The 21672-nt window shown below is 47.8% G+C and overlaps 1 protein-coding gene across 7 annotated transcripts in view; it reads right to left on the reverse strand.

Moving 5' to 3' along the window:
* Positions 1-1063: 1063 nt before the first annotated feature.
* Positions 1064-21672, reverse strand: part of ZNF516 (zinc finger protein 516) — a 120425-nt gene continuing 99816 nt past the window's right edge. For 6 of the 7 annotated variants that reach the window (XM_023647999.2, XM_070275867.1, XM_070275866.1 and 3 more), the window contains exons 3-6: positions 18918-20378; positions 12728-12832; positions 11771-11838; positions 1064-3938 (exon numbers count right to left, since the gene is read on the reverse strand). In XM_023647999.2, the coding sequence (XP_023503767.2) occupies positions 3879-3938; positions 11771-11838; positions 12728-12832; positions 18918-20378 (1694 nt within the window). In that variant the 3' untranslated portion in view covers positions 1064-3878. The remainder of the gene's footprint in view (positions 3939-11770; positions 11839-12727; positions 12833-18917; positions 20379-21672) is intronic. The other variant, XM_070275871.1, reaches the window with a different exon arrangement.

Here is a 21672-nt window from a genome sequence, read left to right on the forward strand (position 1 = left end):
TTGTCTTTTGCCGAGTGAACAAACTGTTCTGCTATTAGAGCTCACCAAATTTAAACGCAGTCAAGCAACAGCCACTACCTCCGACACGCAGACATTTGAGAGTGGAAAGGTAAAGTTTAGAAACGCGGTTCTTCTTTCTTGCACATTATGGAAAGCTCTCGGGGTTTGGGGTGGTTATTTGTCTTGTTTTAAAGAAGGAATATTGGTAAAGAGAGTCGGGCTATGAAAACCCAGGAGGTGTACTGTTTTTCAGGCACGGACTGACAACTTAGGTCATCCTCTGTGATCCAGAAGACGCTCATCCCAGGAGCCACAGGCTATCTCCTGGGGGAAAGCACGTGAAGCTCCTGGGGCCAGCCTCCTGGAAAGGAACCGAGAGGCGAAACCTGCTACTCGCTGTGTCCACCACGACATCCTAACGAAGTGCTGAGTTTTACATCTGCGTGTGCCTGGGCCTTTATACAGATGTTTATATAACCTTATGCAACGTGACAGAGGGGCCAAATTTGAAGATGGCTCTTGACATACTGGGCAAAATCAGCGTTCTCGTATCTTACCAAGTGGCCATGTGTAATTCCCAGGTCAATTTCCTAGAGCAGCTTCTTTTCAGGAAACCAGTGTCTTTCTTGGTTTAAAAAATAAATAAGTAAATATTGGGGAGACCTGTTAAAGCATTTAATACTTTTCCAAACCAAAAAGGCAAAGTCCACTTGGCTTGAAAGTTTGTGCTGCATTTGGACCAAGGTGAAATTTATCCATCTGAGATTGCCAGAGGACCTTCCGGGGACCAGGCAGAAAAGTGACAGAACAGCTGATGATTTCCCAGAGAAGATGACTTTTCAGAGAATTTAAATGTTCATTCTTCAAATTAAGGAATATGAGTGAATAACCTGAAAGATTTCTATAAGCTCATTATTTGCGTATTATTTGAAATTCAACAACGAGTAAGAGACGAGAGCGGGGAGGAGGAGAGGGCGAGCAAGGGAGCCAGACCAGCAGAGCCGCGCCAGGGGCAGTCGGAGAGCAGGCGGGGGCGGGGGAGACACACGGAGAAGCCGCGGTGTAGACAACCAAACCCTTTATTGTCTAAGTTACATTAGACGCCAACACTGTAAAAATGCTGTTAAGAAACAAGGAAACAGCAGACTGGCAGAGGTAGTAGAAAGTTTGTAACAGTCAGAAGGTGACTTACAGGAGAGATCACGCGGAAATTATCATCCGAAAAAAAGCGAATCAAAACATATTGGCTAAATAAATAAGAAAACACAAATCATATTAAATACTATGGTCGAACTGACATAAACGCATTAACAAACCGATACAATACTGATGATCTCAGTGGAAGAAAGGAACCGACATCAGGCCCGAACACAGCTTGTCTCGGACGACAGCATTCTCGGGGGGTCCCCTCCCGTCTGTGTAATCAAGTGAAAATCTTATTTCTGTGCTCTGTGCAGCACACGAACGTTTAAACTGACTCGAGTTGCACGCTCTGCCCACCGGACCCCGGGAACGACCCCTTTTCTCTACCAGGCTCCCTGGGAAGAGGTCTCCCGGAGGACACACCCAGCTCGGAATGCCAGCTGGGCTCCCGCGTGCCACTGCTGAGACATAAAAATGGACACGACACCTCCGTGTCACTTTGGGTACAGAATTTCTTTTAATAACTAAAACACAGAGAAACAGACAGGACTGAATCACTAGCCCCTGTGCATTCCTGAACTGTCACCATTCACTTTCAACCAAGAAAATAAAAGCCAGAAAATGCAGAAATTATCACTTTGGGGAAACTATCGAAATGATCCAACATAAATCAACAGAAAGGCATTTTGATTTCTAAGGTGAACAAAGGAATGTATCTCTGTAATGTATCTTTGCTCAAAATAACTTTACAGAACAGTCAATTACAGCCGCTTTATAGTATCTGCACAGACATTCCTAACGACACCAACACAACAGATAATTCTGGTACACATCTGGTGTAAGAGTATCAGGAAAAAATAAGTAAAAAAAGTATATATATATACACATATATCATGTCAATATATGTATATATACCTGTGTGTGTATAAGCTAGCCAGTTACATTGCATTGTTTGCAAATGCTGCAAAGTAACCTGAACCGTCAAGTAATTTAAACTCAGTAACAAGTAGAATCCAGAACCAAACATCAACTAATAACAACAACAATAATAATAATAATATAATAATTCAACAAATCATTAGAACAAGAAAACCACACTTTAGGGTGTGTGTGTGTGTGTGTGTGTGTGTGTGTTTAAACAAGTCTTTGTATCAGAAGCCCATTTTCTACAAAAACTGCACTAATCCATTACTGTATTAAGTAAACGGTCGCTCTCACCAGTATTAAAGGTTAGGATAATTTCTGTACATGTAAAATTATTGCTTTTTTGAAAAATATACTTAGCATGCTCGTTTTTAATCCATTTCCTGCCTTTACAAAATTTCACAATTAAAAAAAACCTAGTAAAGCTTTTGCAAAAAATTTCACAGAACATTTTCATTCAAGGCAGCAGTAACTTTTGATAATGCATAAAATCATATGTGCAAAAATCTGAAACTCTCAGAAATATTACCATCACACACAGTGTCACGGTAATAGGAAAAGAAAATATTTATATCTGTGGAATACAACGTTCACTGCATACACTGCAAGGTTTAAGATCCTTTGTCACAGGCCTTAACCTCCACCACAAAAACTTGCATTTGCGTGACTGAGGAAGAGGTATATAAAGCCACCCCCACCACGGGCCTGGGGACCCCCACATGCTGGGAATGCAGGTCCTCGTCCTGTGGAGGTCCCCAGGCCCAAGAAGAAAAGACACCTACTCGCTGGGGTGGTGCAGGGACAGACGGAACGGGGTAGGCAGGGCAGGGAGGGAGGACAAAGTTGCAGGGCCCCAGCACCTGGTGATCTAGGGCCCCCAATCTGCTCAGGGATTCTCCTGCCATTCCGAAAACAGGTCCAGATCGGGAGGGGTCAGTGGCTAGAGAATTTGTTAAGACAGGCAGTCTTCCTTTGTGAGCAGTTTGCAGAATGTAGCCCTGTTACAAAAAGGTCCTGAGAATAAACAAAGAAGCCTGCTTTTCTTAGTGTTCAACTAGCTCTCTCTTCTGAAGCAGAATATAAGCATTCCCACGGACGTGTTTCCTCGGCCGGACTCACTGAGTACAAGTGGTGGAAAGCAGGAGCAAGCACGTGGGGAATGCACACAGCCCCTGGGGGGGTGCGACTGAACCTCTGAACAGTGAGGGTCTTGTCGAGGCCCCTACTCCATCACGCCTGGTTTCCACAGCACCTGAAGGCCACCTCCTGCCTCTCTTCATTTACTATTTTAAATACCCACTAAGACAAGGAGAGGCCATAGTATTAACACTTTGCCAACCTCAACTCCACCTCTGCTTGTTCTGACATCACCCCGACAGTCCTTCTGAACGTCGGCGGTTTCTATTACAGTGCTTAGCTTCTTCACTCTGTCCAATACACACAAGAATCTTTTTTCCAGTGTCTCAAACTTGTCTTGAACAATATAGATGCCTTGTGCTCCTACTGTGCCTGCCAATATCACTGTCTATTTTAAGAAAAATATGGGACTATGGTCGATGAGCACATATATGCATATAGAATATCTACATGTAATTCTAGAGTATAGCATCTTCATTTATTTTTAAACATTTAACACGGAGAGGCATCTCTCTTCAGATTCCACTCCAGCACAGCGGCTCCAGGACTGGAGGGGTCCGATCGGCAGTCCTCCAGCTGTTCCTCCGCGGGGTGGCCAGGGTCACTGTTGGGGCATCCATGAGGGGACTGCTGACGGCTGTCACAGGGCACCGGGGTATGATGGAAACGTGTCTTTAGGTTCCCTTTCTGAGAGGCACTGTCTGGACGGCATCCGTGTTAGAATGGTCTCTCCCCTGGATGAGAAAAAGGAGACAACAGAAAAGCTCATTTCTGCCTTTTGGTTTCTAAGTGGAGTTTTCTTACTAATTTTCTTATCAACACCCAGGAACACAAACAAGGACCTTCACAGAGCAACCCCGTCAGGTCGGCAAAAACCTCCGACGTAAGCTGGAACTCATTTTGCCCGAGCACGATACAGGTTAAGTGTGCCTTCCTGCCTTCCAGAGGCAGCTTTAGGAAATCATTGCCAGTGATTTAGAAAGGATCATTAGACCTCTCCCCCCACTCCACACACAAGAACAGCAAATAACAGCATCTGAACCAGCTTGGGAGAAAAGGTTAAAAAGATGGCGAGATTGGGAGAGGATTCAGAACAGCAACATTCCGCAGCACAAAGCGGATCTCCATGAGAATGACTGTTCCAAAACAAGGTCTGAATTCGGGGGCCATACAAACAAACAGTGCAGCTCTCACAGAGGTCTGTCAGAACCCCAGAGCTTTCAACAATCTCCATAAATAATTACCATGTTGGGAAAATAGAAGAGATATTCTAAAGTCAAGTGAACTACAAGATAAAAATGAGAATAAATGTGAGCCTGCAGCTTTTAAAGAACGCTCTCAAATGACATTTGAAGCATCTCTGTTTCAACAATAGAGTTTACCATCTGAGGACAAAAGCAAGAGAGCAAGATTAATCTTACTTAACTGCATTAACCTCCAGCTAAAATCTTGATGAAGTGAAACCGACCGCCTGAAATTAACAAGCATACATAAAATAGAGCTCTCATGTAAAACTCACTGGTTTCTAGCTACGCCTATAGGAACCCCAGAAATAAGTGGCGGGGAGAAGTCTGGTTGGCATAATGAATTAAGTGCTTCTCTTTCGTTAATAGTTTCAGAAAACTCCTATTTAAAACTGGCCCTGCGTTCGTGACATCTACCAGTCGACATCTGGTGGAAGTCAGAAAGATGCTCAAAATTTTATGGGGGGTACGGGGCTGACCACAGCGGTGCAGACAGCAGTTTATTTGAAATGTAGGAAACAGTAACTGAATGAGAGATGCGATAAAACTTCCTTAAGTAGATGGTGAGTTTCCTGCAGTAAACGGAGAAAGACGTTTTACATTTTCGCACAGCGACATCACGCTGTGGAGAGATTCATCGTCAACTGGCCTCATTCAGAATGAGTTCTAGACACATTCAAGGAAGGGACGGCCTTTGTGTTTACCAAGAGGAAAATACAAGGGAGAGACTGTCAGCTGTCAGGTGACCGGCCTTGAAAGTCCCTAGGACGTGACCGTACAAGCAAACAGACTTGCCGGTGATTCCATGAAGTGGGCAAAGAATGCAGGGGAACACGTGCGTTGTGTGTGTCCAGATTTCATATACACAACAGACTACACTCCCAGGTACCCACCTGGCTCTCCCTTCCTTTGGACCAGAACACAAGCTTGCATTGGGCAGAGAGAGAAAGACCCTTGGGAGCTAAGAGGAGATGGCCCTCTCTCCATAAAGGACTTAAGTTTTACATGGCAGGGCCCCGAAAGTTTTAAAAATAATTTACTTATAAAAACTGCAAAATCTAGATAATCCAAATACCTAGATTGTTAAATTTAGTCCATAAATCTGGATGCACAGATGCCCACTTTCTCTTTAGAACTGACAGGATGTGTTCAAATAACACATTTTTTCAGAGAGTGGTTTTCCCTTACTGAGTCATTGGGACCAATACTCTATGACTCAGTACGGCAGGCCCACAGGCTTTTAAGAAATGAAGGGACATTCACTGGAGAAACCAGGCGAAGGGGAAAATGCAGCCATGGAAGAAAGGAGCCACAGAAAGGCTTAAATTACATGGACACACAGTATTTTGAGCACATACGTTGTTTTTTACCTCCTACAAAGAAATAGTCAGAAAATGAGAAGCACACTTTCAGAAAACGTGGCTTTTCTTTTCTGTAGCTGTGTGAATTGTGGGCTTTTCAGTCATTCTGAAATAAATATTCTCTTTCTTGAAGCCATCTCAGTGTTCTAGGATGGATACTGACTTCTGGAACTTGATGAGGTCTACTTTCTTCCCATCTGCCTTTATAACGGAAGGGGCTGTATATGCGCTCATGTGTGGGGGCCAAGGGACGGCAGACACACAAAAAGCCTGTATGCACAGGACACACAGGAACCTCTCCACCTTCAGAGGGAGGTCACCTGCTGAACGAGGCTTGCATGTGGTATGGCGCTAAATGCTTAGCAACACGACACACAATACCTTCTTGACCACAATCTGTCCCCAATAAGCCACAAGTAAGCAGGGGCACATATTATGGCGGGTCATTTTGGATAAATCATTAGTTGTATTCATGAATTTTTACAGTATGTTATACTTAAGAAAAATGGGTAATGTGTTTTAAGATGTTTGCTTGGTGTTACAAGAAAATTGCTTAGACAAATGAGCTGAATTTTGAAATTCAATCTGTGATGCTGAGAATATAAAAGTGATACTGAAAACAGATACACATATACTCAACTATACCAATCTACGTGATTTCTCCATCATTTGTATTATAACATCCATAGCTAAAAATGAGACAAATTAGGTTGCTATTTATTTTCTCATTTCCTGTTATTTTGACTAATGGAATTATTTCTCTAGCTTAACTACTTTAAAATAACACTGAGAATAATAAGAAATAAACTATTAATCATAGTCTTAATTCTGGCGAAGACTCCAAACACATCCAAACACCAGATTTCATATTTCAGCAAAAGTTGGTCTGGTCTTTTAAATCGCAGAACCAGAGCGTTGCGGAGAGAGGGTTAATTTTCCTTGGTTTTAAACATTAATTTCTAATGTTTAACAACAATATAATGGAAAAAAGAATTTCTCCATAATGCTAAAAAATACCTCCTAGTTTTTTTTCTCTAACATCCATAGGACAATGATACCCATATTTCAGCATATTATTTTTAAAAAACTGTTTTTTCTAATAATGAATATTGATGATTACTAGAAATTAAACAGGTACTCAGTCATGCTAAATATATGACAAAGCATCTTAAAAATGACAATACGCATGAACTCCTCCTCTCATTTAGAATTTTTCTTGGGATGTTAGCTATGCTTATGATCAGAAGTATCTTCATGATACAATAAGCACAAACAAGGACTGGAGTGATTAACCCACAGCTATGGAGGCTCCACTCTCGAAGATGGCCCCTCACGTCCAGTGCCCAAACCCTTATAACAAACACAAAAGAATGAGATGCCAGAGAATAGAGACTGTGACACCAACTACCTATTAGAAACCCTATTATTCAATCCAGATCTTTAACTTCCAAGGACTCAGGAGGCCTTCCACTCTGCCTGCCAGATGAGTGTGTTCATAAAGAAGGACCGCCCCTGGGATCTCCTGCGGAAAGTGTGTGCCCGGAACGCAGAAGAGGCTTAACCAGCGTACGCACAGAAAAGAGACCACTATCCACAACGCACCAAAAGTAAAGTATCTTATTTCTCCTCAAAGTTCATGCCCATGCTGACATGACTGAATTTAATCAATTTCAGCATATGTCCCTGGACCTCATGCCTGCTGAACTGTTTCCCTGAGATCCACAGCACATTATGATTTGTTAGAATTATCCAACACAGAAAACTCAAATATTAATATGGCCAAGTAAGGGAGGGTGCTGTATATGGTTGCAAAAAAGGAAGTCTGTCCACAGCCTGAGAGAGAGGAGGGAACTACGTCTACGCTGACAACACTTTTCTCAAACTAACAGTTTTCTGTACCCTCCCGTTAAGGAGCAACCGGCAACTAGTCTGTACAAGAGAACAAGACAGATCGGAGCACGTCCAAGCACAGGGCCAGGTTCTGACAAAGCCGCAGACGCCAGGTGAAGGAAACAGCCACTGGTTTGGGTCCCCAGCACAACCTGCTGACAGGTTTGTCTATGAGGGGCGTATCTACACAGGCGTGAGTCTGCGTGCCTACAGGTTCACCTGCGTGTGCGCCACACAAATGCTCACGTCGTGCCTGGTCTCCTCCAGGTATTAAGCACAACTGTTCATTTTAGAATACCTGACAGTAACAGGTAGCTCGCTGAAGGCGTGCTCTGCGCCAGGCCCGCGGTCCCCTTCCGTGTTAACCTTTGCAAGGATACAAGTGAGCAATACTGCTGTCATCATTTTACAGATGAGGAAACTCAGGTGAGAGTCAAAGTCAGAGCCGTCTACTCAAAAGGCCAATGTCTTAATATTTACCTTATTCAGGTCTCTCAGAGCAGAATTAGCTGATCTTGACTGAATTTAAATGTTGGCAGCTGTTATATACATCTTCCTGGCCAGCCTCGTTCTTCTCCACTTGGAACCTACCTACTCGGCCACCTGTTGGACATCCCTGGCTAGATCCCAAGAGGCACCTCCAGCTTGGCTGGAACCTGACCTGAAGCAGGTTCTGTCCTGCTCTCCTGCTCCTCCCCAGCGCTGGGGCCTTAAGCCAGAACCTGAAGCCCACGTGAACCCGCCCCTCCTTTTGCATCCTGCATCCCATCCCCAAGTCCTGCTGCCTCCCAAAGCTCTCCATGCCCATCTGCTCTTCCCCGGCCGCACCCAAGCTAGGGCCACCTCTGTGTCTCACTGGGACTCCCCTTGTGCCTCCAAGCGGCACTCAGCCATCTGGCTGGAACCCCGGAAAGCCCTTTCAACCTCCTCTGACCTGACACTCTCTCTAAAGACACGCCACGGACGAGTCGTCCCCAGTTTTGGGCTCCGCACATCCTCAGCACGGGCACTGAGGCCTGGAGGGTCTCTCCCGGCTCGTGTCCTGCACCTCAGCCCACCGGCTACCACTCTCCCTCCTCCAGTCTCGCTGAACTTCACGCCGTTCCTGTAACAGAACATGCTCTTCCATCGGTGTTTGGTGTGGGGGTGGGGGGGGGCAAGTGGTGCTCTGCAGGGAGCGCCTGCCCTGCTGCCCCCAGAAGGTCTTTCAAACACCCCAGCTCTGGGCTCCAGGGCCCTCGCCACAGCACCGTGCTGCACCGCTGTGCCCTGTTTTCTCGTCGAAATACCCACTGCACCTTAAGAACCATAAAAGCAGGAAAAATATTTACCTTGTCTCCCCAACATCCTGTCTCCCCAATATTACAGAGCCTGCACACAGCAGGTGCTCAGTAAATACTGTTAACGAGTGATTCAATGATTACTGTAAAACTGATTCCCAAATATTGTTTCAATTAGATAATTTAGCATCTCTTACATATATCTTTCAAAGTGCATCAACCTTAAGTGTCACAGCAAATAATTTCTGCACAAATACAGTGTTGTATGGGGAAAAAAAAAAAAGCCCGTGATTCACAGCTTCGAAAGCCTACAGGAAAAGAATCTGATTTAAATATTAATTAGTTAATGTTAGTAAAGCATGTGAAACATGAGAAAGAATGTGGCAGATAAGTATAATGAGTCCCATTCTAGATATAAAGAACTACAGAATTGTTCCATCAGTCTATAACGCATCCTAAATCTAAGACAGCAATTGCGATTTTTGTATAAACAATGAGAACTACAGGATAAGGAAGAAGGACGCTAAGATTTAAACCTCTACCTATTAGTGATGTGTTTGTCAATTACCCTGGCAGGACATCTCTCCGGGAATTGTTAAAGGTACAGTTCCAGAGTACCTTAAGGAAAATGGAATTTGCTTAGAGAACCAGAATATCTCATGATTCAGCAACAAAAGCTACTTTAAATGTAACAAAGGACAAAAAGCAGTACCTGAAGACACCATCTCGAGTACAGAATTATACAAACTGGCGGCCTAACTAACTACTAACGAGGGACGCATACAAAGCCAGCTCAGTTTTACTATCACAGTCCTGAACGAGAGGAGACGAAAAGACAGACAGCTGACCCACCGAGGGCCAAGCACCAGGAGTTAATCGTTACCGAGACCACGGCAGGAAGCCACTGTCTACATGAAACCAACAGGTTAGCTGGTAATAAGGATAAAACAGCAGAACTTGAATTTATAGAGACAGACAAAAACATAAATACATCTCTTCTCTATCATAATCAAGGATGAGTAACAACTGTTATGAATTGCGAGCAAGACTATAAGGAACATAGAAATAATTTAAACTACAGTCCAAGTGATTTGCTTTGTTGACCCATTTCTCCCTGTGACAGAAGCATTTTAAAGAGGCTCAGGTGGAATTAATATGCAGCAAACAAACTGACATGTGTCCTGAGGAATCTCACTGAGTTATTCGGGGAGCTGCCTGGTGCCCCTGCCCCCGTCCAACACTCTTATCAAAAGCCACGTCTTCAGTGGATTTAATGCTTGCCTGTGTAGGCAGGAACACTCTGGATTGACTCCAGCTGTAATCGCAGTATGTAATTCTCCAATTAGGGCACGACCTTGCTGTTACTGCATCCCACGGACACATCACGGTGACTCCTGTCGTGAGGGGGGTCTTACTTCTGTTAAAAAGGACAGTGCTACCTAATTCAAGTTGAGGTCACATACGTTCAGCAGTCTTTCAATCCAGCATTCAGCAAGATGCTATTTATTCCATAAACTGTCATACTATCATGAAATAACAGCTTTACATTCTAAAACTAGGGGTTTTACTAAGGGAGACAAAAGTCACTTATTAAAAACTACCACAAACGGCAAGGCATTTTGTCAAAGATACATGAAGAAAAGGCTTCTCCCAACAAATAGGAATTCTAAAAATGCACCGAAAAACAAAAACAGCACCCTGATCGGGGTACGTCGTGCTGAGTCAGCTCAACCGTGAACCCGCAGCTGGCCCTCGGCAAAGCCGGCTCTGATCTCCTACCACTCCCTCCCACTGAAACGGGCTGAAGTGATTCCTGAGGTTCCCCTGACATCTCCATCACCATCATCATCGTCAGCAACCGCAGATCCCACAGGTGATCCCAGTTGCTGGGGAGGGCATACCCCCTGGTCTGACACCCCAACAGGGCCTCTGATGTTTACTCTGGTGGCAAAGAAACCCTCCTTCATTTGCAAAGGGGAGAGCTTGCAGTTACACAATCTTCTAAGGCAACCGGTTAGAAAGCAAGAAAGTTATGTAGAAAATGCTCATGGGAGAACGAGAGGATGGGCATGACATTCAGTAAGAGGGGTGAGAAGGGAGAAGAGCTCTAAAACCTCGTGCTCTCAGCCCACGGTAAAAGAGGGCCACCTACAGAGGAGCACGCTTCCCTGCCTTACAGCAAGACACGGTATCCCATCGGCATTTGTGTCCAAGAGCTCTGCCACGTGTTGTGGATTCTGAATGGTTTACATACCAAGGCCACAGATCTACAGTAACACACATTATACGTACATGCAAACAAGTGCTTTGAGGCACCATGGCTGTGCCAGGGTGTGCGTAACACAGATAATCAAACCAGAAGAGGACACGGCCACAAAACACCACGTTCAGCAGAACACTTCTTATGGAGCAAAACAAAAATTCTGTTCTGAAGGAAGGAGACAAAGCATAATCTGTTCTCAAGCAAGCTTACATGCAGAAACATCTTGTGCGGAAAAGTACGAATTTCTAGTGTTTTAAAGCCACCACCAGTGTCTCCCAACTCCCTCGTCCCCAGCAAGATGGAAAGTAGCTGCATTGACCTCATCCACAGAATCTTGGCTCAGAGACCTTCAGTGTCTATCAACCGCCTACACACTGCCTGGAAGGACTGGGTTCTAAGTCAAAGTACCCTAAAATTATTGACAGAGCTCCTCAAAGACCATTTGGTGCTTTCGTGATGAACATCATGGCGCACCTTTTTCCAGTGACCACATTAAAACCCAAACACCCAATTAATCAGAAGACCTACTTGTTTGGGGGCATCTGTGGAGGTGGCGTGGGCATCAGCACCTCGGAGACCATTAGACTCAAACGCCTCTGTGGGAACAAGGGGGTGCGTTAGCAGATGAACACGCAGGCTTCATCACGCCACCACACTAAAGGAGTCCATTAAACATTAAGCACTTCACAAAAAAAGACACCAGCGCCTAGCCTGTGGCCGGAAAATACCAATTTACCGTAACACTTACTGTAAGAGACTGTGAGGATGCTGCCCGGGGCCACTGCCCTTTTTAATTCAGACTCTGCTGCTGAAGAAAGTCATCACTGACAACATTAATTATCAGTGTGTGTGCAGAGGGACCCTCCTCCTGCATTACTTACCATTTGGCCTCTGTCATTCTGCATCAGACTGGCTTATGTATGCATCGTTCACACTTCTGATAAAGAACGCTGGTCTTGTCTCCCTGGAGCTGGGTGGTGTCTTCACACACCCTGCTCTCAGCCTGATGTGGTCTCAGGAGAGCTCTTTACAAAAAGGCCCAGGGACTGGACCATCCATCGCTGACCAGTCCAAAAGGGGGCCTGGGCATACACCCCAGCAGCCAGTCACTGCCAACGAGGAACCGTTGCCGTGTGCCATGCTGAAAGGGTGCTTTGATTTCAGTGTGTGCTGGTGGCAGCATACCTCGTTAGCATATTCACGTCTGAGGAGTCTACTCCCTAATTAAAATGGAACATTTGCAAACAGGCTTATCCCAAATTAAACCACACAGCACTGGGATGCAAAGAAAAATTCCTTTCAGGTGCTGGACAGGAGAGTCAAGTGTGTAATCGCAGAAGAGGACACGTTCCCCCCACCTCACAGCGAGATTTATACATGTCACCGAGCGTGGAGAATGGAACAACCAGCAGGGGGACCTCACTCCCCCACACCCTCCTTGGGTACGCAGATGGCCATGGGATGTCAGAGTGGCGGGTGGGGTACCTGCATGAGCCCGCATGTGGGTCCTGAGGTGGCTGGGCTGGTGGAAGCACTTCCCACACTCCACGCAGACGAAGTCTCCTGGCCGGGCCTGTGTCCGGAGCGTCCCTGGTGGCGGTGGCCGTGGGTGGGTGCAGGTGAGGCGGCAGGGGGATTTGGGGGGGGGGGGGGCGGGCGAGAGGAAAACATCATTAGTCTGTCTGGCATGTCACGGTGGAGGTACCTCCAGGCCCTGAGTGACAACTGCCAGCCTTCCTCGAGGCTCCCTGACAGCCAGGCGCACGCAGGACCACGAGGGAGCATAAATCAGAGCAAATTAACACCCCCCGAAGCACGGTGTGGCGGCCTGTCAGGTGGGCCTGAAGTGGCTGGAGGCTCCCGCCACCAAGGGCTCTGTCAGTAGCTTGTCACGTAAGTCGAGGGAGGCTGTGTGTCAGGCCGGCGCAGGGACCAGGATGCTGTAGGGCCACACCCCAGGGCCCCAGGCCCTTGGCCCCTCACCCATGTGGGGGCTCCGAGCACAGATGGGACGCCTGGGAATGAGCCCAGTCCTAAAGCACTGGCTGCAGCTTCCCTCCGTCCTGAGCCTGAAAGACACGCCCGCCTTTCTCAGAAAGGGAGGCAGAGGCCACGGACTAGTCTGGGCAGCCGCCTGTCCTGGTTCGGGGCGCCTCTCTGAAGAAAAGGCTAATTTGTCACACGATGTAGCTCCAGAGAGATTTCCCCGAGCCTGATATTCGCTGTTAGGCTCAGTGGTAACTCAACTCAACAGAAAAACAAAAAGCAGAAATACTAACTAGGAAAGGTTACCCCTAAAATGACAATTTTTCTTCAATGATGCTCCTTGAGCTGAGGTTTCTGGACCTGAGTCTGACAGTGGGGTGTAAAAGGCAAATGAAAGGAGGACAAGGGGTCTGAGTCAAATAAGCAGAAACCAAATCCTGCTGCTTCTTACCCTAACTCAGAGTGCCTCAACAGGCAAAAATAATGTAAAGTCATTTTTACACTATGGAGACAACCAAAGAAATGCATGAACGGCAAGGCAGATCTTGTCAGATTTCTCATCGGACACGTCATGAACAGGAGTCATGGAGAAATTTAAGAACTTGCCCACAAAGTTCTCAATTTCCCACTGCCTCATTCAGGAACACAGAAAGAATAATAAGGCATTTTAACTAGCGCTGGTCTCATTGTCATTAATGAAAAACCACTTACTAATGGGGACAGGTGCCCCACTCGCTGTGAAACATCCAAACCGTGACCAGGCCAGAGCGGCTCCGGGTGCCGGCTGCTCCGTGTTACTGCGACTGCGTGCGTCCTCTTCCCAAGAGTCTTAACCGAGCACGCTGGGTGGAAGGAAAGCTCAGGAGGGCTGTCTCTGGATGATCTATGCAGGCCTAGGCCCAAGAGTGGGCCCGGGGGCTCCTAAGGGTGCCCAGACACCCCACATCCACAAAGTTTGGAGTATACATATCTGTCTCGAAATGTCACCACTGTCAATCACTAATTCAATATGTCTTTCAGGAAGATGCTTCCTTCCTCTTATTCTGGTCCAGGAAAACCTCAACTTCAAATGCAATTTTGTTCCCCATTCCTTTTCATTATAAGCACTATGCAGTTGAGTTCCTAAGAGAACAAGCTCTGAAATTACTTCGTGGTCTGGATTTTTCTAGGTTCATCGGACTGTGTCTCAATCTAGATTCTAACTATGCCTACCCAGGATACCTATGAACGATGGTGATAAGCAAGATGGCATTTGCATCTGACATTCACAACATTCAAAAACTAAGTCATTATAATACTTTTTTCTAAGTAGTTCTTTTAGCTGGCTATTTCCTATCCAAACTAGCAGCAGACAAAACAAAGCACTTCTATCCCTATTTCCCTGAATTAAGTAGGCATCAGCATGTGCATCCACTACACACACACACACACACACACACACACACAGTGTACTCGTGCATTTTACCATATCACTTTCTCTTTACTTTTTAAAGAAAAGACCCTTGCCCTTTATGGTCAATAATATTATGCCCAAGCTACTACAAAATTCTGAGTTAATCAAAAAGGTTATAAACTTCATTTGAATTGAAGACTACCTGGTGAGCAGACAGCTCTACTCTCTGACCTAGAAACTCAGGCTGTATATAGGAAAGTGCAGAGGCCTCGGAATATTCCAGAGGCACGTGCAGACTCTTCTCCACAGCCCGGCACACTTAACTTCAGGATGCTGTAGTACGCCCACCCCGGGGGAGCAGGAGGCTGGGAAGATCCTGCAAACAGCTGACAAACATTCAAACAAAGGAAGTACGGTCCTTCCTCATTGTCATATTAATGTGTCCTTACTATAAATGATTTTTTTAAGTCCCAATTAAGAAAGACCTTTATATATTATTCTATCTAGAATCATCCTATTCTATTATCTTCAATTTTTTATTCTAAAATACATATAATATAGGCTAGCCACAAAGTCTGGAAACATGGAAAATTTGTTATCTTATAACTATTCTATCAACAAACCATTCATGTTATACTCATATATGTTTCCAGACTTGATAGCCACACTGTAAGAACAACTGTAGAAAATGTCACGTTTTTCAGAAATCGAAATCTATAACGATGTGCACCTGAAATTTATATGCTGTTATAAACCAATGTTACCTCAATAAATAAATAAAATAAACAAAGGCACAAAAAAAAAAAAAGAAAATGTAGCATTTTTCCCTCTTAAAGGGTTAGCGTGCAGGCCCCTAAGGAAAGTGACGAGGATCATGTCCGTGTGTCATCCTTTCCCCTCTCAGGGTTTCTAGACCATCCAGTTCCACATAAACGTCATGCCGTCAAAACACACACGGGGAAAAGTTCTCTGAGAATTCTCTTTCTTAAATTCTGAAAAAACGTGTGTCTTTTCGGCCTCTCCTGATAGAGATGTTCTCTGCTTAAGTAGAACACATCCAGTGAAAAGCCACAGCATCACTCCGGCTCCACGACTAGGTCACGCACGCCATCGATGCATGCCTCTTCTTTAAGAAGGTTCTCGTCTGCACAGGTCTGCCTTCCCTAGCACAAGGGGCCCTACGACAGGACATTCAATCAGTGGTCTGCACGGAGAGGTTACGACCTTCGGCTCTGCAGACGACACCCCAAATGCGCCAGACAACCAAATCAGATCCAGAAAGTGCAGACAGACTCACCGACTGGGACAAGCCCAAAGATTATTTTGAAGAGAGATGAATTCAATAAAATTTGAGATTTGTGATGCAAAACTCAACTGTGTAATGCTTAGGAAGGAATGGGTGCCTAGCAACAAGTGGACAACAGAAGCTCAGAAAGTTTGGTGACTGGAGCATTCAGTCATGTGTCAGGAATGCCATGTTTTGTTGGCGGCAGCTATTTCCTCGGCTGCAGAAACAGAGGTAGAGTGTCCGTAACAGGAAACATTAACACTCTGGTCGCCTCTCAAACAGTCAGACCGCGCCAAGCCCGCTGGATTTCCTTCCAGCTACAAGAGCGTCATAAACAAACATGCAAAGAAGGAGAAAGGAAGCGTGGAGGCCCTGGAGGCCAGGAAGGGACCGCTGAAGATCACCATCAGGGTGCCGGAGCCTGAGACGGGCCCCAGGAAAGACGGAGGGCGGCGTTGGAAGACTCAGCAGACTGCCACGCCCAGGAGCTCTCGGCTTGCTCTCATCGGCCCGCACATCGGGACCAGGAGCCACAGAGCTCCAGCAGAGAGAAAGGGGCCGTCCGGGGGGAGCGGGTCCCTCCTCACCAGGACGTTCAGTACCCGCAGGCACGCCGGCCAAAGTACTGCGACAAGCCGATCTCAGTTCTTCCCTAAACCCGGGAAGCTATGGTTCTAAAAGTGTGCTTATTAACTAGCGTATGAAGGCCAAAAATTTTAAAACACTTCCCTTAAGAAACCCCCATCAGAGTGACCTTTAACACCATAAATTTGCTGCCTTACACCTAACTATATTTCAGTGTGCACATTAGAAGGGTAAATAGTCCAAGAAGAACATACATGATTTATGGACAATTTCACGTTTTCCATATTTGAAAGATAAATATTTAACCTCTCTCTAAAAAAAAAAAAAGCCTTAGAATCATTAACTGAAAAAATTTGAAGGAAAAGGAAAACATTTCAGGCTACTTTGACTTCAAATTCTGTCATCTGAAATTCTCAAATCCGTAACTTAAAACTCACTTCTACTTTTTGGGGGTGGGGGGTGGGGAAGAAACAACAATGTAGGCCCACAGGACGGCACAAAGGGCCTTTAAAAACTGGGTATGCCGCTTACTAGGTGTAAATTGGCAGCTTTAGAACTGTGTGATTCTTGTAGGCCATTAGGGTGTAAGTAATTAAATTACAAGTCCGGTTTACTAAGTGGAAGTCATTAAAACACTGGTGCACACATCTGGCCCACTCCCCTGGGAGGCTGCAGTCACGGCGAAGGACTGGACGGACGGCCAAGGGGAAGAACCCAGGGTCCCCGCTGAGACTCGCTGGTCACCTCATGTCAAAAACTTCTCGGCTTTAGGGTCTAAGAAAACCCACATCCAAAGAAATGAGGTTGGCGTGAGATCCAAAAGGCTAACCAATATGCTTTTATTCCATTTCATAGCAATAATCTGTGTGATTGGAAAATATCGCTAAGACTGTGTAAAGCTCACTTTATTTAAGTGAAACATGAAAACGCTAAGCCATGTGGCCGCTGCCTTTTACCGCCAGCCAAGGGGCATGTGCCCAGTTACACCTTAAGCACAGAGCACTTTGCCAGGAGAAGGGACGAGAACCTCACACAGGACACACCAGTGCTCGCTGCGTCTGATGAACACCTCTGTGTAAAGCCTCCCACAGCCTCCGAACTCCCAGGCCCTCAGCTTCATTCTAGAAAGTTCACAGTAAGCGCTGGCACGGAGCAAGAGCCACAGAGCTCCACGCAACTGGAAACAGGACAAACGCCAGCCACGAATGAGGGCCCACTGGCAAAATCTCTCAGACTGTGGGACACCTGAGCTTTCCCCTATTTGAAAAACACCTTAGTTTTCCTTTAAGAGTAAACACGAACCAAGGGCATCGCTCCATCCCGAGCCTGACCATCCCGAGCCTGAGGGCCCAAAGGTTCCATAAGTCATGGGAGAAAAGCAGAGACCCACATTCATCCGCAGTGGATTTGGGGTGCCTCTCTGTTGACACACTTCTCTCAAACGTTGAACCACATCCTCCAAAAGTGCTCCCAACATCCTGGAATTTGAGGGACCAGATCTGAAAGGTCACTGTAAATGGTAATCCACTTTAAGGAATGACAGGTGCAGGATGTACAATTCTGTCCAAAGAAGGCTCAGGACCACCCAGGTAACAAGCTCAGGAACAGAGCTCCCTGCGGGTTTGTGTTTGCCTGGTGTTTTTGGTTTTTAATAGGAAATACTGAGATTTCCCAGTGTTCTGGACGTTAAGTGAGAGTACCTCCACTTTACAATCAAGAACAATGGCACCATACCCAATGCACGCATTCACGGAGCGTGAGGAGACTGCTGGCAAGTCCTTAATACCAATACTTGAAGGGACCAATACCAAAATACTGGAGGAAAGGAAGATAACCATTTAAGGTATATTTTTTCTGGAATTCTAGCACAAGTCAATTCCCCAAACTTTATATGGTAGGTGCACACCCGGCCAGGCTCTGCTTACCTATGCTGGAGCACTGATAGCTATTTTTTAATCATATGTGTATAAAAATAAAACATAATCGCTTCCAATGAACATTCTCGTCCTTTGAGAGACAAGGGACAAGGAATATCTACGGACTCTGTTTAAAATGACCAAGTGCAGTGCCACCAAGGGCGCCTGCTCCTGTCAACCTTCAGCATGGAGGAGATGTAACCGGATTTTCAAATCCACACGGCCAGGAGGGAAGCCCTGCAGGGCCGCGGGTTAAGATGCCCACGGACACCAGGCAGGCACCCCCGCAGGCTGAGTGACGGGCGGGGGAGGCAGCACACATCTGCCGTGCTCTGGGGCGGGCAGGGGGGCGACGGGTGGGCTGTGCTCCCTTCTGCACTGAGACACACAGCAGGTGGGCAGCACGGCGACCTTCCCAGGAGAGGCCCCCCCGCCGTGAGGTCCACGGAGGCTGACCGCGTGGCGGTGTCCACGGGGGCTGGCGGGGAGGGGGCCCGCACGTCTTACCTCTGTGCTCCAGCGCAGGGCCGTTGGCACCCCAGCTCTGGTAGAGGGAAGCGAAGTCCTTTGGAATGTACGTCTTAAAGATATTGAGGATGTCCAGGCGCTTCTCGTGGCCCTCGGACGCAGGCTCTGGCTTGATGGAGTGCAGGACGGGCTGGGCCTGCAGGACTGCGTTCCCTCTGGAGCCCGCCCCACAGCTGGCCAGCGGACGCAGCTCCTGACCGGCCTTGGAGGGGGGCTCTCGGGGAGGTAGAGGGGGGCCCCCATCACCTTTCACATGCAGCTGACCCTGAGACTGAGGACTGAATTTGGCTTTCAGGGGGTCCGGGGCACTGTGCTTATTTGGGGGGCCAAGGCCGGCCCCCGTCGGGGGGATGACATACTTGTCCCCTGGCCTGCTGTTGGCCGGGAGCTGGGAGCCCGCCCGGGCAATGACAGTGGGCGTGGGGGTGGCACTTCTGCTGAAGCCACCCCCGCCTGCCGCGGGCCCTGTTCTGGGGCTGACCTCCTGCTTGGGCTTTGGCGGGGGCAGCTGTGCCGGGCCACCGTGCTGCTCCGGGCCGTGGCCAGGTTTGGTCTGCCTATGCCCGTCGGGGCCGGCCGTCCACAGAGCGCAGGGGCCCCCGCCAGGGCTCTCCTTGCTCTTAGGTATGCTAGCGGCTTTCACGGTCACGCCCAGAGGTGAGGAGCTGCCTTTGAGCCCTGGTGCCCCACCCGGCACCTGAGTGCGTGTGAACCGAGCAATGGGCAGAGGCTGGCACTCTTTGCCCCCTAGGGCGGGCGGGGGGCCCGTGCGTCCACTCCGGGCAAGGAAAACCAAGTTGTTTCTGATGCTTTTGTAACCGTTGGGCTGAATCCACTGGGGGGCCATGGAGTTGCAGCTGACCCTGTGCCAGATGCGTTTGTGCATCCACAGGACCTCGGGGTAGTACGTCTTGTGGCTGCAGTAAGGACACGGGTGAACGGCCAGAGCAGCTTGAAGGGCGGAGGCCAACTCCTTATGGCTGGGGTCATCCCGGGTCGACCGCTCGCTGAGGTCTAGCGGGATCAGGTCTGGGGCTGGCGCCCTTTTTCCTCCCCCAGAAAGCTCCTTATTGTGCAAATCAGACAGCTTCTCTTTCGGGTGGCTAGCCTGGCTCTCTGACAAGAGCTGCAAATCTGCTCCTTCCAGAAAAGTCTGATCCGAACCTGATGGGAAGTTTGCAGTGTCCCTCGAGCTGGGGACCTCTTGCTTGGGACGAAACGCTGGCATCTTTAAGTCCATGGAAAACCTAGGCTGCTCTGGTCTCTTGGGAGTTTCTCTGCTGTTGTTTTCAAGTGCAGACACGGAGGCGGCGACCCCCGCTCTGGGCTCGCTGGCATCTCTGCCTGACGTGTGATCGCCACGTGTGCCACTCTGGTCTCCGTTGGAGAGCACGGTCGCGGCCACCCCCTCAGCAAAGCAGCAGCGGTGTGGCCTTCCCCCTGAGGATCAAAATGTAAAATGTGACGTTACCATTTCTCATCAGAACACACAGAAAGACAGAGCCGCACGGGCAGAGGGGAACGCGCGTGGTTGGATGACAGCGGACGTTTCCAGAAGGGTCGGCTCTCAGAAAGCCCTGGGAGAGCTGACCAAACTTGAAGGCAGTGGGATGGGATTTGGGGGGGCCCTTCTCTTTTCAACTGATTAAATGACTCAACATGGCGGCCTATCTAGTTACCTGTAATTACAGTTACTAGTTAACAGAGGGTGACCAATTACATCAAAAACCAGGAAAAAGACTTAACCCTTCCTAACAGCATAAGGCTTCCCATGGCCTCTAAAGACCTCTCTGAATGCAGCCTCCTTAGGGCGCCCGTGGACTGCACAGTCGCCCCAACCCTCTAAGGGAGGAAGACTCCCAGAGGCTCAGACACAGCCCCTGGTCACGGAGGCAGGACGGGACAGAGCTGACCCTACCCCGGGATCCCTCAGACACTGCTGGGCTGCAGGGGACTTCAGCCTGATCCAGAAGGGGCCCCTGTGCTCCTCCCTGTGAGGTGCAACGTTCGAGTCTAAAGCCTGACACCGAAAGTCTCCCCTGGAGCCACCAGAGGGAGGGTGGGGTCAGGCTATCCATGCACCTGCCCGTACAGGGGGCCCGAGAGCAGAGCGCCCTGGATGGGCCCCGGCTCTCCGCAGCTGGAGGGGCCGGCCCGGAGCGCCTGTGCAGGACAGGAGGCCTGTGCCCGGAGCGCCCCCACAGGAAGGCTCTGCTGACCCGCACCCGTCTCTTCCCGAGCAGATGCTTCACTCGGGTGAAACACCATGTCCGGGCCGCGTGACCTTCCGAGCGGAGGTTCCAGAGCTCCTGCAGTCGGCCTAGACCACAACTCAAGTGGATTTGACACGACCTAACAACAATCCCGTTTTAAGTCTGCATTGATGACCTTGGGTTTAACTAAATCTAGAAGTCAAAATCTAGAAGGTGCACAAATGTGTGTGGATATCGTAAACCTTCCAGAACCACAGGGCGTGGATGCTTCATCATCGATACGCCCTAGAGGTCTCATCCCATTACAGCCGTGTCACAGCGGAGATGGAGGAACACGTCAGGTGTCCCCTTATGGGAAGGCCCAATGCTGGCGGGTTTTAAGTAACGTTTTTTTAGAGATTTTAATACCCCAGTGGAACATAGGTATCTGTTTACGCATTTTTGGAGTTAAGACTTAGGAACCACACCAAGCTGGTAAAAAATCTATTCCAACGGGATCTTCACAAAGGCATGAAAGCGTC

The sequence above is a fragment of the Equus caballus genome, chromosome 8 (genome assembly GCF_041296265.1).
Source record: "Equus caballus isolate H_3958 breed thoroughbred chromosome 8, TB-T2T, whole genome shotgun sequence".
Lineage (NCBI taxonomy): Eukaryota > Metazoa > Chordata > Mammalia > Perissodactyla > Equidae > Equus > Equus caballus.